General features: G+C 38.4%; 1 protein-coding gene and 1 long non-coding RNA gene across 3 annotated transcripts; one reads left to right on the top strand and one right to left on the bottom strand.

Annotated features, from left to right (window-relative positions):
• Positions 1-1408: 1408 nt before the first annotated feature.
• LOC103696838 (non-specific lipid transfer protein GPI-anchored 19-like) lies at positions 1409-2731 on the top strand. Its single transcript, XM_008778561.3, has 4 exons — positions 1409-1808; positions 2016-2042; positions 2128-2163; positions 2341-2731. The coding sequence occupies exons 1-4, from the start codon at positions 1472-1474 to the stop codon at positions 2472-2474; spliced, it is 534 nt and encodes a 177-aa protein (XP_008776783.2). The 5' UTR covers positions 1409-1471; the 3' UTR covers positions 2475-2731.
• Positions 2732-8068: 5337 nt separating this feature from the next.
• Positions 8069-9161, bottom strand: LOC113461249. 2 transcript variants are annotated; one of them, XR_003383389.2, is made up of 2 exons: positions 8609-9161; positions 8069-8514 (listed from the first exon to the last, which is right to left on the bottom strand). It is a non-coding gene; the product is annotated as an uncharacterized LOC113461249 (long non-coding RNA). The 2 variants fall into 2 exon arrangements; XR_003383388.2 differs by having other exon boundaries at positions 8620-9068.
• Between the last annotated feature and the right edge of the window lie 8776 nt (positions 9162-17937).

The following is a 17937-nucleotide window of genomic DNA, read 5'->3' as shown; positions in this document are numbered from 1 at the left end:
TTCTTCTTTTCCAAAATAGGGGAGAGTCTTCTCTCCTCTTCGGTCAGATCTAGGGGGTAGCCGATGGTAGCTCAGCCCCAAGCAAAGGTGGCCATGACAGCTTTCAGTTACAGACATCGCCAGCAACGGTGGCCGGCACCGGTGGAACTCGAAAGGAAAGGGGCAGAAATAGTGCACCCTGTTTCGGATGCCCAAATCATGGTGGTTCACGCCCGAAAGACTAGGAGAGAGAGAGAGAGAGAAAAAAAAAATAAAAAGAAGCCTACCTTAGTCCAACGAGGTGGTCCGACGACTCATTTCGATAACAAATCAAAGAAGACGATAGGAGAAAAAGCTCAGAATTAGTGGCTCAAACTCGGGTGAACTCGAAGGAGAAGGAAGGGGAACTTTAAATACATAATTCCGACCTTATCCGGCCAGTCTTTGGGTGGCGATGGGGCTCCGATCACCATCACGATCAGAAGGAAGAAGATTTCTAGGCAGAGTCTTTCTCTTGATCCTCACGTGCGTTGCATATGAGGATGGCCCAAATGTGGCTGGGATAGTCAAGTGGACCGAGCTCAATCCATAGGTTTCACAAAATATATCTTTTTTCATGAAATTGATTGAGGTTGTTTAGTTATATTATATTTTGATCTAAATAAAACTTAAGTCTTAATATGATTAATAAAGCACTATGAATTCAATATTTTGAAAGAGACTCTATTGTGCACCGAATCATGGATATCCTAATTGAAGGATAATTTCCACCTTGAACTCCTTAAAAACCAACAAAATATCTTTTCCATAGCAATTCAGCATAGTTTATTTATTTATTTATTTATGAAATTTCATACATATCAAACACATTTATATTAAATTTAAGCATATATCATTTTTATGTCCCTCATTAAGGTCATGGGACTTCTCTAGAGATTCATGAATTGCGTCAATAACTGTGCGTGGACTAGGGACCTTCTCTTTAACTTGAGGAAAAATATTCTCCGAAGAAGAAATTTTTCTCCGTTGGTGGGAAAATACCACAAGCGAGAAAACTTGTGAAACTGCTACACTGCCCCCGGCAGTTTACAGTCTCCCACAAGAAAACAATGAGTGTCAAGCGTTACAGAAGAAATCGCATGTGACACAGCAGCAAAGCTAATGCAATCCACTCTGCAGCTGACACTTCTACAATCTAATTTTTGTTTATAAAGCTAAGACATGCGCCAGCCCGTAATCCGATTTGTATGTATATCTGCTGTTACGCGCTTTTAGCTAAAATTTAAATCATTAATTCGATCCCACAAGTAAACACAATCCTAATAACTAAGCCAAGCTTGCCAACCACCATAACCAACCTCAAATCCCCTAATCAATCTCTTACTATAAATACATCCTCTCCTCCCTCCAACTCCACGCCAAGCTCTGATATCACCCATTTCTCTATTTGTCCGCACCTACAAACTCCATTCTCCACGCTTAGAAAGCGGACATGGAGAAAATCAAGTGCTTTAGCATCGCAATGTCGATACTAGCTGCCATTTTGACGGCACCGGCGACTCCGGTCGCCGGCCAGATCTCGAAGGCGTGCACAGGCTCGATCAGTAGCTTCACCCCATGCCTAAAATACCTTATGGCCACCGCCATCGCCGGCGGTTCTCCGACCAAGGAGTGTTGCTCAGCTCTCACGGGGCTCATCGGTCTCCGCATGGACTGCACTTGCCTCATACTCACAGGCAATGTCCCATTCAACGTCCCCTTCAATCAAACACTTGCTATGTCACTTCCCAGCATGTGCGGATTGATGTCGATCCCCCTCCAATGCAAAGGTTTGGTCATTTCCTAAACTCATAGTGCATGGTTTTGTTTAGTTTCGACGCATGCAAAGTAATTAGGATAAATCCATCGTAACTTCTTTAAGTCGTTTTATCTCTTCTTTTTCCACATATATTAAACTCGTTATAACTCATAGGAGTTCTAAATTCATGCATCACATATATTTGTCATAATTCAGTGCATTTTTTTTTCCCTCACAGGTACAGCGATGACACTTCCGGGTCCAGGTACATACTTCCACTCCTCCTATCTCTAACCTGTGCTAATAAGTTTGATGAAGTCTAACTCCTGTTGCTAATTGGTCGTTGGCAGGCCCTGTCGCGTCTACGCCGGCCCTTCTTCCGCTACGTAAGATGCTCTTCATGATCACCTTTGTTTTGATTTTCTCAGTAGTCTTGTGGTTCCTCCTAAAATGATTGCAATTCGATCGTAGTTGCTCGAACTTATAGATTGACCCAAAGACAATGCTCTGATTTCACTAACGGCTCTGTTTTCTTTCGTTCTTTTTATGTGCACTCTTTGCAGCTCCACTTCGATCGGAGCCATCGCCACCTTTGCCATCTCCATCATCACCTTTGGTGCCAGCATCTCCACCGAAGCGATCAGGGGTACTGCCTCCGAGAGGTTTTCTCAGGGGAGACATCCCCTTGTGCTGCTAAGTTCCATCGTATCTTCTCAAAATTAATCCATCTTCCCACTGCTTGCGCTTGTAATTGTGGTGTTTATTAAGGTCTAGAAGGCAATGTATGGGTGTCATCTGATGCATTCATTCTTTTAGTTTTTCTATAAAGAGTTAATATTTTAAAAAAAAAACAGAGAGATGGTCAAGGGTTGAAAGGTCATAATTTGTATCTCCCTACAACAATAGTAATATCTTTATCTGCAGATACTCCCTGCGACATGATAATTTTCTTTATTTTCTCAATCTCATTCTCCTTGTGGTTGTCATCATATACATTATCAACTTTAGCAGCAGCAGTATGGAGAAATTTTAGCTTTCTTGGCACTAAAATTGAGGTTTTAATGTACAGCCGGTGCATGAGCTATCAACTCAATTAGAAGTTTAATAAATGGTTATGAGGGAAAGCAGAAAGACGTTCCCAGGAAAAGGAATCCTGGTATTGGTCCAGTAACAATTCTTTCCTGGCTTGCGTATGGATATTTTATTTACTTTTACCCTTATTAGATTATTTATGGGTTTGATAGAATGCAAGATTTCTTCGTATAGCTATTAAAGTTTATTAAATTGGTAAGAGGATGAGTCTTGGTACAGCACTAGAACTATTTTTTTGTGACTTAAAAGTCATAAGTTTAAAACACAAAAGCAACCTCAACATAACTATTATATTTAACCCTTTTGAGATCTCGCAATGATTAGAGCCTCGTGAACAAAACTGCTTTTGTTCTCTGCTACAAGATAACTCTACTCCATTGCTAATTTAGTTTGTTGCTTGATCACCATGGTTATTTGTCTATATTTTGGTAATATGAGCTATTTGTTTATAATTGGTAATATGCTTTGAGTAGTTTTTAGCTTGATTCTTCATGTTTTCTAAATGGATCGGACTCCATAGCCGAATATATTTGATGGATGGAAGGGCAGTATAGGAACTTATGGTGTCCCACACGAATGCACCAGATTTTGTACAACCCAAAATACTACTGATACGTGGCAACTTTCAGTAGGCTAAAGATATCTCAAAATCAAAATCTCTATTTGCTTAAAAAGGGAAAATCAAAATTTCTCTTTTTTTTATTTTATATCACCCATTTTTGCCACCGTATGTTAAGGATAATTAATCTTTAATTCATCAATAATTTGGAGACTCAAAAAGAGTTTTTTTTCTAAAAAAATCCCACCATAAAGAAGGATAATTAATCTTTCATTTTATACCATCTATGAATACCAGAAAGAGCTCATAGAACTCTTTCATTTATTCGTCTGCACATATCTTAAAGCAGTTATTGCACTATCCAATGATAGATTCGCATGGATGAAGACTAATCCTTCATTCATCTTAGGTTATATTCAGTCCCTCGAGGCTACCTGGTAGTTGGGATCCACTAAAATAAACTATGGGCGAAAAATCCCACTTGGAATGAAAACCAAGTAAGGGTTACCTGTTGCTTTGAGTTTCGTGCAAGCGAACTTGATTAGGGCAATGCGGTTATGCAAGCGAGGGTGTTGGTTAGAAATTCAACCATAGAAGGTGCATGGGCCGTGGCCGATAGCGACAACAATAGAGGTCCAAACCTTAGACTTTGGGAAGGTGCTGGGAAAATGTTGACCGATTCGTGAGCCGGTACCTTGAGCGACTCGTTGCTAACTCGGACTATCGACCGGCCAACCGAGTTGATGGACCAGGCAATTGATGGAGTCAACATGAACCGGCGCGACAATGTTGAGCCCAATCAAAAGCTGGGTTAAAATCCACTTAGGGCCATTAGTTGTTGTTGATAAGCCAGTGGTACAGATAGACACGGGTGGTAATCAAATCGTGGTGGGGAGGCTTTTGTTGTGGGCTCTAAGCTGGGCCGTGGAAAAGAGACTGTGGATAAAACTAAGATAGCCCAGGTACGGCCAGCTTCAAATATCGTCCGCTTCTTTTTTCAGCCGCATGCACAAAATCTGTTGGGGCGTCCACTTCTCTTAATCATGGGAAGGACAAACGGTTGTCCCAACGGCCTATGGTGGGGGAAGGGACCTCCAATAATATGCAGAAAATTGTCGAGTTTTCCCTCGTGAGGAACATAAAAAGGTTCTTTCTTTGATGAAGGGTGCATTATTGACGATTCCCATGTCAGACGCGACAGATGGAGGACAGAATTGTCCCCAAACTAAAGGATCTGGTAAAGATAATGAATTAGAAAATTTTGCTCCAAATCATACCAAATGAGAATTCTATTTTGGAATTGTGGAGGGGCTGGTAAACCCACTTTCATAACTGCTGGTAGTAGATTGATCTATTTACATAACCCGTATGTTTGTGTTTTCTTTGAGACCGGATTGTTATCGAGGGCGCGACAACACCTTCCATCTAGTTCTTGAGACCGGTATCATTGCAATTTGGCAATAGGCTAATATGAAGATTGATACTTTTAATAATAGTCCACAGCAAATTATTTTTCTTATTATAGAGCCAAGGAAACACCCGTGGATTTTATTAGCTGTATATGCCAACCTGCATTGTCAACATAGGCGTTTTCTAAGGATAGAAGCTACTGCTATTGTTAATCTATGATAGAAGATATTAATTCTAGAAAATTTTAATTGTATTGATAGGCCTTTCCATAAGATAGGTGGGAACGCGTTCCACTTAGAGACTTTTGCCTTTTCTTCCCCTCAAATAGTCATTCTGATTTGAGTTATTTGGGTATCCATTTTACCTGGTATAATAATCGGAACGGACAGACAAGGATATAGAAGAGAATTGATAGAGCCTAATCTATTAGAGGCTGGATTCAGAGATTTTTTGATTATCAAGTGCACCATCCACCCCGTATAGCTTCTGATCGTTGCCTTTTTTTTATTGTGACTAGAAATTACGTGTAAACCTCCTTTTAGATTTGAAAAGTTTTGGTTGTATTTACCCTCAGTCATCAGACATCGTGCGTAATGTCCAGAATATTCCTGTTAGATGAGATGCTATGTATCATGCGACTAGAAGGTTGGAGCTTAAGAAAAGAAGGTAGCGATCATGAAATAAAACTTTTGTGGCAAATATTTTTAGAAGGTTAGAGAAAGTTAAAAAGGACGATAATGAAGCTGGAGGAGATAGAGTGTATTGGGGGAGGTCTTTTAGATGGAGATCTGTATAATCTTCAATCAAGCCTTGCTCAACATCACTCTCTTTTGTGTCAACAAGAACTATGTGGAGACTAAAATCAAGAATTAAATGGTTTTTGGAGGGTGAAGGAAAAAAATGGTATTTATTTTTTAAAGGATAGTATGGAAATAATTTAGAGGATGCATATACAATTTGGAATAAACTGTTCAGCTTCTTGAGCACCAGATGGAGAACTGGGAAGAAGAAATAGACCCAGTTATGGTTCCACCCCCGGATATTATTTTATCTGAGTCCAAGAGGGAGATACTACTTAGATTGGTTTCAGATGCCGAGATTGAAGCCATATCATGATCTATGTTAGGTGACAAAATCTATGGTCCTTATCATTTTCCACCATACTTTTTCAAGCACTATTAGCTGATCATCCATATAGATGTTGTTTGGCAGTGAAATAATTTTTTAATTCATGTTCTATGCCTACATCATGGAAGCACACTTTTATCACTCCAATTCCCAGGAGGTTAGATGTATCACTTCCGTCTCATTATCGCCCTATAAATTTATGCACTATTTTATATAAAATCATTGCTAAATTGATGGCTAATAGAATGCAAAATACGTAACATCCACTTATAAATCCAGAGCAAGGTGCATTATTTAAAGGTAGAAATATTTTTGATAATGTTCTAATGGCTCAAGAGATTATGTATAATTTATAGCAAGCCCCGATTAGATGTAGCTACATGGAAATTAAATTAGATACGGACCAAGATTGTGATAAAGTTTAGTGGATTTTTTTGTTATTTTCTCTTCATCAGCTGGGTTTTTTGGATCCCTAGATTAATCAGATTTGGGGTTGTATTATGCCGCCATCCTAAGAAATTACACGACTTCTGCTTTTTTTTTATTTCACTATTAGTGTTTGACAATGTTGTCCTTAATTACCCTATTTGTTTATTATTTATGCAAATGCACTATCAAGGATGTTAAAGGTTGCAATGGAGACAATTCTTTATCTATATATAGGCCAGATAGATCGAAGGTCATAGTCTCTCATCCTCTATTTGCGGATGATTGCATTTTGTTTCCTAGGGCTACTTTATCTAATGCAAGGGCTTTATCTACTATTCTAAATAATTATTGTACATTTTCTTAACAAAAGAATTTTGAAAAATTTATGATGAAATTTAACCCAAAATGTTAATACCCTTACTAGGCAGTGCATAAAGAATCACTTAAATATTGGGGAATATGATGGCATATGGCAGTATTTTGGAAATCCTATCTCTGGAAAGCGACTCTCCTCGTCTAATTACAGGCGCATGATACAACATTGTTTTCAGCCGATTAAAGGGATGGAAGTAGAGAGCTCTCTCTATGATGGGTAGAGTTACTCTTATAAAGTTGGTACTTTCTACTTCTCTCATTAATTTAATGTCAAATACTATTATTCCTAAAGGAGTTATTCTGAAGTTGGAGAATATTATTAGGAAATTTCTATGGGACTAAGATGATAGTTCAAAAAGGGCATATTTAATTTCTTGGGATTATGTATGTCAACTTGTTTGGAATGGTAGATTGGGTATTCTCTCTTTGATTACAAAAAGTGAACCTCTTATGGCCAAACATGTGGCGAGATATCTTTTGATGTAGGATGGTTTTTGAAGCTAATTTTATGAGGGTGAAATATGGCTCATGGTCGTTGGTATCTTACCGATGTGTACACAAAGTGCCTCTCCAATTTGGAAGAACATTTATTGCTATACTCCATTTATTTATTTTAATATTAAATAGTGTGTAGGAGATGATGCATCTATTAATATGCTCCAAGATCCATGGTTGTCATCTCTACCTTTGGTACGATGGCCGACTTTTATTGATACTTACGCACTGCAGGACATTATGGTTAAAGTTATCATAATCTTTGATGAAAGAAAGTAGAATTAGCTGTTTATTTCTCAACACTTCTTAGAAGAGTTAGTGAATCCACTACAAAACAAAAGTTTTTTCTGATGCTTTCTAAAGCGTCGCAAAAGTGTCGGGTCGGTAGGAGTGCAAACTTTTTTTGCCGACGCTTTTGTAAAGCGTTAGTAAAAATCGAAGTTTTACCGACGCTTTTAAGCATTGGGCTACCTCGGGCCTTTGCCGATGCTTATAAGTCTCGAGCCTTTACCGACACTTATAAGCATCATTATAAATATTTTTTTTAAAAAAATATTTAAAAATTCTAACTCTTGGATTGAAAGTGTCTTTATGCTTCATTCGATAAATTTCTTCTCATTAAAATACGGACTAGAGATCTATACAAGAGCTCGAGGATTGGAAGGGCCACACCGCTCCTCCATCCGCTTGAAAGAACAACCAAAAAGATTACAGAAATCAAAAAAAAAGGGAAGCCAAAGATTTAAGAAAGAAAAATAAGCCAGAAATACTAAGATGCTCCACCGCCCAATCTTCGCTTTCTCTTTTTTCTCTTATTTTCTCTCTTCAACCCTAGCTTCAGATTCTTAGTTTTCTTCACCTCCATCACTATTCCTAATCACTGTCCATGCTCTCCATTCCCTTCAACCCTCTCCGCTTCTGCAACCAAAACCAGCAAAAAATTAGAGTTGCGGGAGAAGGGGTTGGGGGACTCACCGTAGATGGCCTTGGGGGAGAAGGGGTTGGAGGGGCTCATCAACCATCAAACACTTGGTGTGCATTCAGAGGAGGAGGTTAAGAGGCCTCGCTTTGATAGCATAGGATGCAGCATAGCCGTTGATGAGGAGGTCGACAAGGCCGCAGAGGAGGCAGAGGTGGAAGGTGCAGTAGGCGACAAAGAAGGCGGCGGGCATGAGGCAGTCCCTGATCGTCCGGAGGCGAGGAAAAGGAAGAGGAAGAGGCGAGGAAGAGGGCCTCGCCACGGGAGCATCTAATTTAACCACCCAAAGATAGATTCTAAAACTTAGGAGGGAAAAGAAAAAAAAAAATAGAAACAAAGAAAAGAAAGAAGATAGAAGAAAAACCAGAGAGAAACCTGGGTCCTCTCAGAAACAGCGATGGTGGAACCTCTCGAAGAGCCGCCGGAGGGTTGCCTCGCTGCTGACGACTTACTCCTCCTCGACTTCCCCTCCGATCTCGACCTCAATCCTCCACCCCACCGTTGGAATTGGTACCCCCCGCTCCCCGCGCCGCCGGAGGGCTCCTGGACCAATCCCTCCTTGATATCCTCGACTCCACAGTCATCCCTGCCATGAGGTGGGGCAGGGGGAGGGGGGAGGGGGGGGGGGGGTTGCGCGGGTTGAGGGGCGGTTGCAGGGTTTAGGGATCGAGAGAGGGGGATTAGAATTTATCTTTTCTTGTTTTGGTGTTGGAACCGGGCTGGGGGGGAGGGAATGACCACCGACGATGCTTCGTTTTTTGAAGCGTCATCTACTCGTTGTATCTACGACGCTTCTTTGAAGCATCAGCAAATTTTTACCCCTGAGCCAAAATTGCCGACATTTATACCTAGCGTCGCAACAAAAAGTCGGAAAAACCTTCTTTTCCTGTAGTGATCGAATTATGTCGATTCCAGTTCTAGTGGGTGACTATGGTGATAGATTGGGTTGGGGTCCATCTTTTGGTCTGACTATCAAAGTAATAGGATTTTATCAACTTTTTCTATTTAAACTCCAACCAATTGGGAACATTGGTTGGGTTTGGAAGCTAGAAGTTCTATCCTAGGATAGCTTTGTTTATGTGGAAGTTAGTGTGGCTTCGACTACCATATAGACCTATATTATATCAGCATGGTTATCATATCCCAAGACAACGTGATATATGCCCAGATATTGATGAGTCGTTATCTCATGTAATCCTTAATGCAGAGATGCAGCTCAGCTCAGGTATGGAGGCAAGCTCCACTACAAAATTCAATTACTTTTTCATCTTTGTATAAGGAGGAGTTTCTTCTGGAGAGATTTTTCAATAATGCTCGTAAGGACGAAGCAATTTGGCTTGTTATATTACTTTGGCAAAGAATAATTGCATCTTCCAAGGTATACAGCAGAGTGCTTGGGTAATTCTTTAGAAAGCATCCACCTAGGCTCATGAATATCTTCAGGCAGCTTCGTAGAAAGATCTTTGACAACAAAAGCAAAATATGTGGCTATTCTTTTGCAATCTGTATGCCTCTCTAAATAATATATTCTTCTTGGAAGCCCCCTGCTTCCTCAAGATCAATTTTGATGGCAATATATTGGAGAGAGGAGACCTTAGGTGAAGTTGATTTTATCATTCGGAAAGATAGTACTGTTTTTATAACAGCGGGTGGTGTTAGAATATTTGATACCATGGTTTCAATAGTTGAGTTGCAGGCAGCATGGAAGGGTCTGAAGTATGTTGTTTACGCACTATGGGCTTCAGATTTATTTAGAGGTTGACTCTATGTTGGTTATCAGAAGACTTACTGATTTCTCTTCAATTGAGGATAGGATTCATCACTACTATCTATTGAAGTTTTGCATATTTATAGAAAAATTAATATTGATGCTGATTAGATGACATTATGTGGCAAATCATGGAGAATCTACTCTATAATATTACTTGATGGATCTTTCTTTTCTATTTTCTAATATTTTATTTTTAGACTCCCACGGATATATATTTTTTGTTTAATTTAATTCATCAAATTTAACAAAAAAAGGAATAAATTGACCTTTTGCATTCTAAAACGACCAGTTAATAGGTAAACAGCAAAATAGAGATGAATCGTATGACATACATGACAAACAAAATAAAAATAAAACTAAATACACAAGAATACATATTTATATTTACGTGTATGCAGTAGGCTACTTTGCCCTGGAAATAAATGAATCTTTATCTAGGCCGAAGAACAATAGTAGAACCTAATAAAAACTGATAACTAGTTTGTCTTGATGGAGATGACCGGGTACAATATAAAAATATGAGTGACAGCATAACGCTCTAGAGGAAAAGACAAACCACTAAACTAGACAACCATATCCTCGAAATGGTATCGTACTTTCCTTCGAGCGGAGGCAGTAGGGATAGCTAGTGGGAGGGCATGCGCACTGCCGCCTTGTATGCAAGGTAGAACTATTCATGAGGTGCTTGGAAGGAGATCAGTATGGAATATATAGTGGATCTTATGAATAAGGTCGGGACAAATTGATGCGCAACCCTACTACGTGCATGACATCCAGAACTATCTCAAGCATTTGAGCGAACCAAAATATCAAGGGGAAGGTAGATATCCTGCGCTTTCACTTTGGATATCCTCCACACTTTTGATGAGGATTGTTGGATAATAAACTTGATTCCTAAGGTGATGTAGCATCCAACTAGCATCCTAGTTGGAGAGCCAAATCAAGTCAAGGTCAAGAAGGTAAAAAGCCAAGAGTCACAAGAGTCATCATAAGTTATAGAAGGTTAAGAGTCATAAGTTGTTAGAATGTGAAGAGTCATGACTTATATGAGATTTAAGAGTCATGGGTCATGCGTATATCAAGAGTCATGAGTTAGGAATATTAAGAGTTAAGAGTTATGAGTTACATGTAGAAATTTCTAGAGTCACATGAAGTCTATATAAGGACAAGAAGGCTCTTTTCTTGATTTATCAAGGGTTGGATGAAGCCACCTTTGAGATTCTTGCAGCTGCTACAACATCAAGATAAGCTTGGAAATTTCTGCAAAAAGCATACAAGGGTATTGATAAGGTAAAGAAGATTCGTCTTCAAAGTCTTAGAAGTGATTTTGAGTCTTTACAAATGAAAGATTCAGAATCTATTGCTGATTATTTTACAAGAGTTATAGTGATTGTTAATCAATTGAGGAAGAATGGTGAAACTCTAACCAATATTCGAGTGGTGGAAAAGGTGTTGCAGTCTTTGGACCCAAAATTTGATTTTTTTTCATTGCATCCATAGACGAATCCAAGAATTTGGAGAAAGTGACAATTGAAGAAATCATAGGCTCTTTGCAAGTTCATGAAAAAAAGCTTAACTAAAGAAAGAAAGAAAAGGCGTTGGAGCAAGTTCCACAAATGAAGCTTGCTATAAAAGAAGATCATGGGAGAACTCAAAAAAGAGCCCGAGGACGAGGTTGAGGCCATGGCCGAGGATGAGGAAGAGGAAGAATTGAATGTGGCTCATCAAGCAATGAAGAGAAGGAGCAATGTTCAAATTCTATAACATCTCGTTTGGTTCGCGGGAAGTATTTTTCCTCCTAGGAATATGATTCCTGGAAATCAGATTCCTAGGAAGAGGATACCTAGGAAAGTACTTTTGGCATGTTTGGTTAACCATGGGAAAGTGACAAATTTTCAAAGTGCTTATGTTTGGTTGACTATTCACTTTCCTAGGAAAGTTAAGTATAATTCCTATTATGCCCTTAATAAAAATTAGGTCTTTAATGCCTCTTTAATGCTTCTTTAATGCTGAAGGGTCTTTTTGGGAAAAAATAAAAAAGGAGTGATTCTCACCTCATGGGAAAGTAACTTTCCCATGTTTCTCATGGGAAAGACTTTTTCATGAAATGTGGGAATCATATTCCCATGGAAATACAACTTTTCCATCTCTCTCCTTTGAAAACTCCAACCAAACAAGAGGCATTTCATTACTTTTCCATTGACCACATTTTCCCCCCTCCTTTTCCTGCGAACCAAACGAGCCCTAAGAGGAATAGGATGTAGTAGAGGAAAGCCATATGAAAGGAGGTATGATAGATCTAATATTCCATATTATAATTGCAAACAGTTTGGGCACTACTTTTGAATTGTCGGAGCAGCTAATCAAGTTGATGAGAAGATTAATTATGGTGAAAAGAGAAATGAAAAAGAAGAACCATTTCTATTATTAGCATATAAAGAAGAACAAGGCAATAAAAAGGAAACATAGTATCTTGATACTGGAGCAAGCAATCACATGTGTGTCAAAAGGAGTATATTTGCAGAGCTTGATGAATCGGTCAGTGGTCAAGTTACTTTTAAAAATTCTTCTAAAATTTCGATAAAGGGAAAAGGCACTATTTTGATTCGTTTGAAAATTGACACTTATACATTTATTTCCAATGTTTACTATATGCCAAATATGTAGAATAACATATTGAGCTTAGGGCAAGTTTTGGAGAAAGTTTATAATATTCAAATGCAAAATCATACTTTTGCTATAAGAGATTCAAGAAATAAATTGATTGCAAATGTTGAAATGACAAAGAATAGAATGTTTCTTCTAAACATTCAAAGTGAAGTTACTATGAGTTTGGAGGCTTGTTTTAAAGATTCATCTTGGCTTTGGCTTTTGAAATATGGTCATCTTAACTTTGGTGCTTTAAAGTTATTATCCAAGCATGATTTGATAAAGTGATTGTCATTCATGAAAAATCGAGAGCAGCTTTGTGAAGGTTGTCTTCTCGGCAAACATCAAAGAAGGAGCTTTCTAAATAAAGCAATATATCGAGCACGGAAGCCACTAGAACTTGTGCACACAGATGTTTGTAGGCCAATTGTTTCTACCTCTTTCAGTAAGCACAGATATTTTCTTATTTTTACTGATGATTTCAGTAGAAAGATATAGATTTATTTCTTAAAAAATAAATCCGAAGTTTTTAGTGCTCTCAAAAGATTCAAGATATATGTTGAGAAAGAAAGTGGTTATACTATTAAATCTTTGAGATCTGATAGAGGTGGAGAATTTACTTCTAAAGAATTTGAAGTTTATTGCAAAGAATGAAATTCGTAGGCCTTTGATGGTTCCATACTCTCCACAACAAAAAGGATTCTTAATATGGTAAGATGCATGTTGAAAAGCAAAGGTATGCCAAAGTAATTTTGGGCCGAAACAGTAGATTGTCTCGTCTACATCTTGAATAGATACCCCACAAAAAGCTTGTGGAATGTAACACTACAAGAAGCATGATCCCGTAAGAAGTCTATTGTTTCTCATTTAAGAGTTTTTTGAAGTATTGCTTATGCTCATTTACCGGAAGAAAAGAGAACTAAACTTGATGATAAAAGTACTAAATATATTTTCATTGGTTATAATGCTCGCTCAAAGGGGTATAAATTATGTATTGGAAAAGTTGTTGTTAGTAGAGACATTGAATTTGATGAAGAAGGCACATAGAATTGGAGTTCTCAAGAAGAGAAAAGGCAATCCAACACATTTATTGAAGAAGAGCAACCAAGGATCATCTTCATCTTCATTCTCAGCAGAACCAAGTTCAAGGCCAAAAAAAAAAAGAAGACTAAGTGAAATATATGTGGTAATAGAGAATCAAAATAATCTAACTCTTGTTTGTCTTCTTGCTAATTGTGAGCCTATAGATTTTGAAGAAGCCATTAAAGATCACAAATGGAAGAAGGCAATGGATAAAGAAATCAAGGCTATTGAGAAAAATGACACATAGAAGTTAGCTAATTTACCGGACGGGCACAAGGCAATTGGAGTAAAATGACAAATGGGTATACAAGATGAAAAAAAATGCACAAGGTGATGTAAAAAAGTACAAAGCAAGGTTAGTGGCCAAAGGATATAGTCAAAGGTATGGTATTGATTTTGAAAAGGTATTTGCTCACATTGCTTGTATGAAAATAATTAGATTGATAATTTCTTTGGCGACTCAGTTTAAATGGCAAATATTCTAAATGGATGTAAAATCGTCATTTTTGAATGGCTTTCTTGATGAAGAAATATATGTTGAACAACCACCAAGTTATATCAAAAAAGGAGAAGAGGAGAAAGTTCTCAAGCTCCAAGGGCATGGAACCAAAGAATTGATTCTTGCTTTCTTGAAAATAATTTTATGAAGTGTCCTTATGAGAATGCTCTCTATAGTAAGGTGAATGAAAGTGAATATATATTTCTTGTTTGCTTGTTTGTCGATGACTTGATCTTCACAGGAAGCAACCAAGTATGTTTATGCAATTTAAGAAATCTATAATTCGGAAGTTTGAAATAACAGACATTGGCCTTATGTACTATTTTTGGGCATAGAAGTGAAGCCAACTGAAAAGGGCAGTTTCAGTTCACAAGAAGGATATGCAAAGGCAATATTAAAGAAATTTAAGATGGAAGATTGTAATCCAACAAACACCTCCATATACTGAAAAGATTGATCCTATTATGTTTAAGAGCATAGTTGGAAGTCTTCGATACTTGGCATGCACAAGGCCAGATATATTGTATGGAGTTAGACTTGTGAGTCGTTATATAGAGAAACCAAAATCATATCACTTGAAGGCCACTAAAAGAATTCTTCGCTACATCAAAGGTACTATTAGACAAGGCTAATTTTATTTTTCTTTCAAAGATTTTTGTCTTGTAGGTTACTCACATAGAAAAAGCACTTCCTACAATGTCTTTTACTTGGGAGACATCACATGGTATTCGAAGAAGCAACCAATTGTTACTCTTTCTACATGTGAAGCTGAATATGTAGCTGCCTCCTTTGGTATTTGTCATGCAATTTGGCTAAGGAAGCTACTAAAGGAGATACACTTTCTACAAAAGCAACCTACAAGATTGTTTATTGATATCAAATCCATCATATCATTAGCCAAGAACCACATCTATCATAAAAGAAGCAAACACATTGATACTCGATATCATTTTATAAGAGAGCATGTAAAGGACAAGAAGATCGAGCTCATACATGTCAAATCTCAAGATCAAGTGGCGGAGATATTCACCAAGCCTCTCAAAGTTGACACCTTTCAGAGATTAAAATTCAAGCTTGGAATAATTGATGGAGGAGAAGAATCAAGTTAAAGGGGGGTGTTGGATAATAAACTTGATTCTTAAAGTAATGTGGCATCCAACTAGCATCCTAGTTGGAGAATCAAAGTCAAGTCAAGGTCAAGAAGGTGAAAGGCTAAGGGTCATAAGAGTCATCATGAGTTATAGAAGGTTAGGAATCATAAGTTGTAGAATATGAAGTGTCATGAGTTATATTAGATTTAGGAGTCATGGGTCATGCATATATCAAGAGTCATGAGTTAGGAATATTAAGGGTCAAGAGTTATGAGTTATATGTAGGAGTTTCTAGAGTCACATGACGTCTATATAAAGAGTGATGAGAGCACAAAAGTGCGATCTAAGTACCAATTAACTTAGCCTAATGTTAGCAAAATAATGATGAATAATAAGTGTTAACATTTGCATGTAGCACTTATTATAATTTTTATCATTATTTTTATATAAATTCATCTCTTTCCAGCTGCAGAACAGAGCCCATATTCAACCGTCCGCGATGCATCCCGTGAGCATCTCCGCGTGTGATCAGCTCCCAGCGTCTGAGCTTCCCGCATCCCAGCGTCCAATGCCCTGCGGTCGTTCCTTGCGTAGCATCCAAGAGTCCCAGCCTCCTCAGATCCCGTCTCATCCCATGCATCCATTTGAAGCAGCCCGCGTGCAGCCCATCCGCACATCTTCCGAATTCGGGACCCCAGGAACCGCGTCCGTCTTCTCCGCGTGCGAATCTTCCACGCATCCCAGTTCACAACGCATCCCAGCTCCAATGCTTAAGCTCAGCCATCCACCTCTTCTCAGCGGTTTGCCCATGAAGCTTCTCCCAGCATGCCACGTCCGATCCCCCTCGCATCCATCTGCTTCTCCCGAGTTCCAGCCACATCAGCTCCCAGCGTCCGCGTGCAGCTCATCATCCCGCGATTTCCGCATCTATGATCAGCTAGCATCCGGGCATCTTCCAGATCCGCGTCTCAGCTACCAGCAAAGGTCACACACGTCATCCGAATCCCAAACGCCAGCAGTCCGTCTTCTCCGCGTGCAGTCATCATCCCGCGAAGATCCCGCATCCACAGCCTCATCCAGCCGTCTGAGTCCAATTCTCCCACAAGCTCATGCATCCCAGCATCCCACAATCTTCAGCCTTCCTCAGATTTGTGCATCCAAATCTCATCCTGCGGCCAGCAGCCCATTCCGCGTCCAAGCTCCAATCTCGTCCGCGATCGGCCTTCTCGCATCCGGGATACTCAGCATCTCCACGTATCCCGTGGGATCAGGAATCCATCTCAGCCGACGGGTATCCACCGCGTGCGAAATCGGGGGATCAAAGGAAAAGAGGATATTACCTTTCGGCTGGGAGAGGGGGGAGTTCATTCGAAGAAATAGAGAGCCTCAGCCGGCTATTCAAAGAAGAAAAAAAAAAGGGAAACAGAGCATGCTCTGTTTCCAAAAAGAATAGAAAAAAGAAAAGAAAAGAGGGGAGTTTTCTTTTATGTTAATGGAGGGCTGATTTCTTAGGTGAAGGGTGATGGAGGAACCTTTGATGTATTGCTCTTTGAAGTAAACTCTAAACTTTTGCCTTGAATGAATTATATTTACTGGTATGTTTTTGATCCATGCATAGTTATTTCGTAGATAGCTCTTTAATGGATTATGATTATTGATATATGGATTGCTTTAGTATTTGATTCGTCGTAGACGTAGAAAGCACGACGAATGCTTAGAAATTGAGTTCATATGTTCATGAAATATATACCATGATTAGATCTATCCTACCATTCATTTTTAATCAAGAACCATAGAGTTTATTTCTTGGATGCAATATCATCAAGGGGGATTCCAGATCCCTACCATCTTTATTTCGTTGAACTTTGTTTATTGCTATATTGTTCTCTGATTTTAATTTCTGAAAATCAATCCAAAATTACATCTAAAAATTACGCTAATAATCCATAGAACGTTCCCTGAGGATTCGACCTCGGACTCCCGAGATTTTACTACTTATACGATTCTCCTATACTTGGGAGATTAGTTTCGCGAAAACATTTTTGCGAGCGCGTCAAGTTTTTGGCGCCGTTGCCGGGGAGCGGCTGATTTATTAGTATAATTTTATATTTAATTAGTACTTTAGTAGTTAGTCTTTTTCTTTCGAAAAACAAAAAAAAAATTCTTTAATGCAGTTTTTTTTATTCCCTGCACAGTCTACATCAAACTCTGATATCAAAGTAATTAACCGTTTGATTGAACTCAAATTTGGTCGTCAGGTGCAGGACCTTGTTTCTTTCATCTGAACGGTCTGATTGACATTCTGAAACTTTTAAGACCATTAGATTAATACGAAACCTTGCTGCTTTCTGTTTTTAATTTTCTGCATTTAATTGTTTTAGAATCAGAATTTTATTATTATCATATCTCATTAACCCTTGTTGCTAATTGAAAATTTAAGAAAAAAACTTTAAGAAAAGATCAAGGGTGATTATTCAAAAATTAAAAAAAGAAAAAAAACCTAAAATTTCAAATTTCAAATTTCAGAATTCAAATTTCAAACTTCAACTCATAAAATTTAAAAAAAAATAAATAATTTGCTTGATCACTTATTCAATAAA

The sequence above is a fragment of the Phoenix dactylifera genome, chromosome 4 (genome assembly GCF_009389715.1).
Source record: "Phoenix dactylifera cultivar Barhee BC4 chromosome 4, palm_55x_up_171113_PBpolish2nd_filt_p, whole genome shotgun sequence".
NCBI classification, from domain to species: Eukaryota; Viridiplantae; Streptophyta; class Magnoliopsida; order Arecales; family Arecaceae; genus Phoenix; species Phoenix dactylifera.
This window is presented reverse-complemented; position numbering and strand designations above follow the sequence as displayed.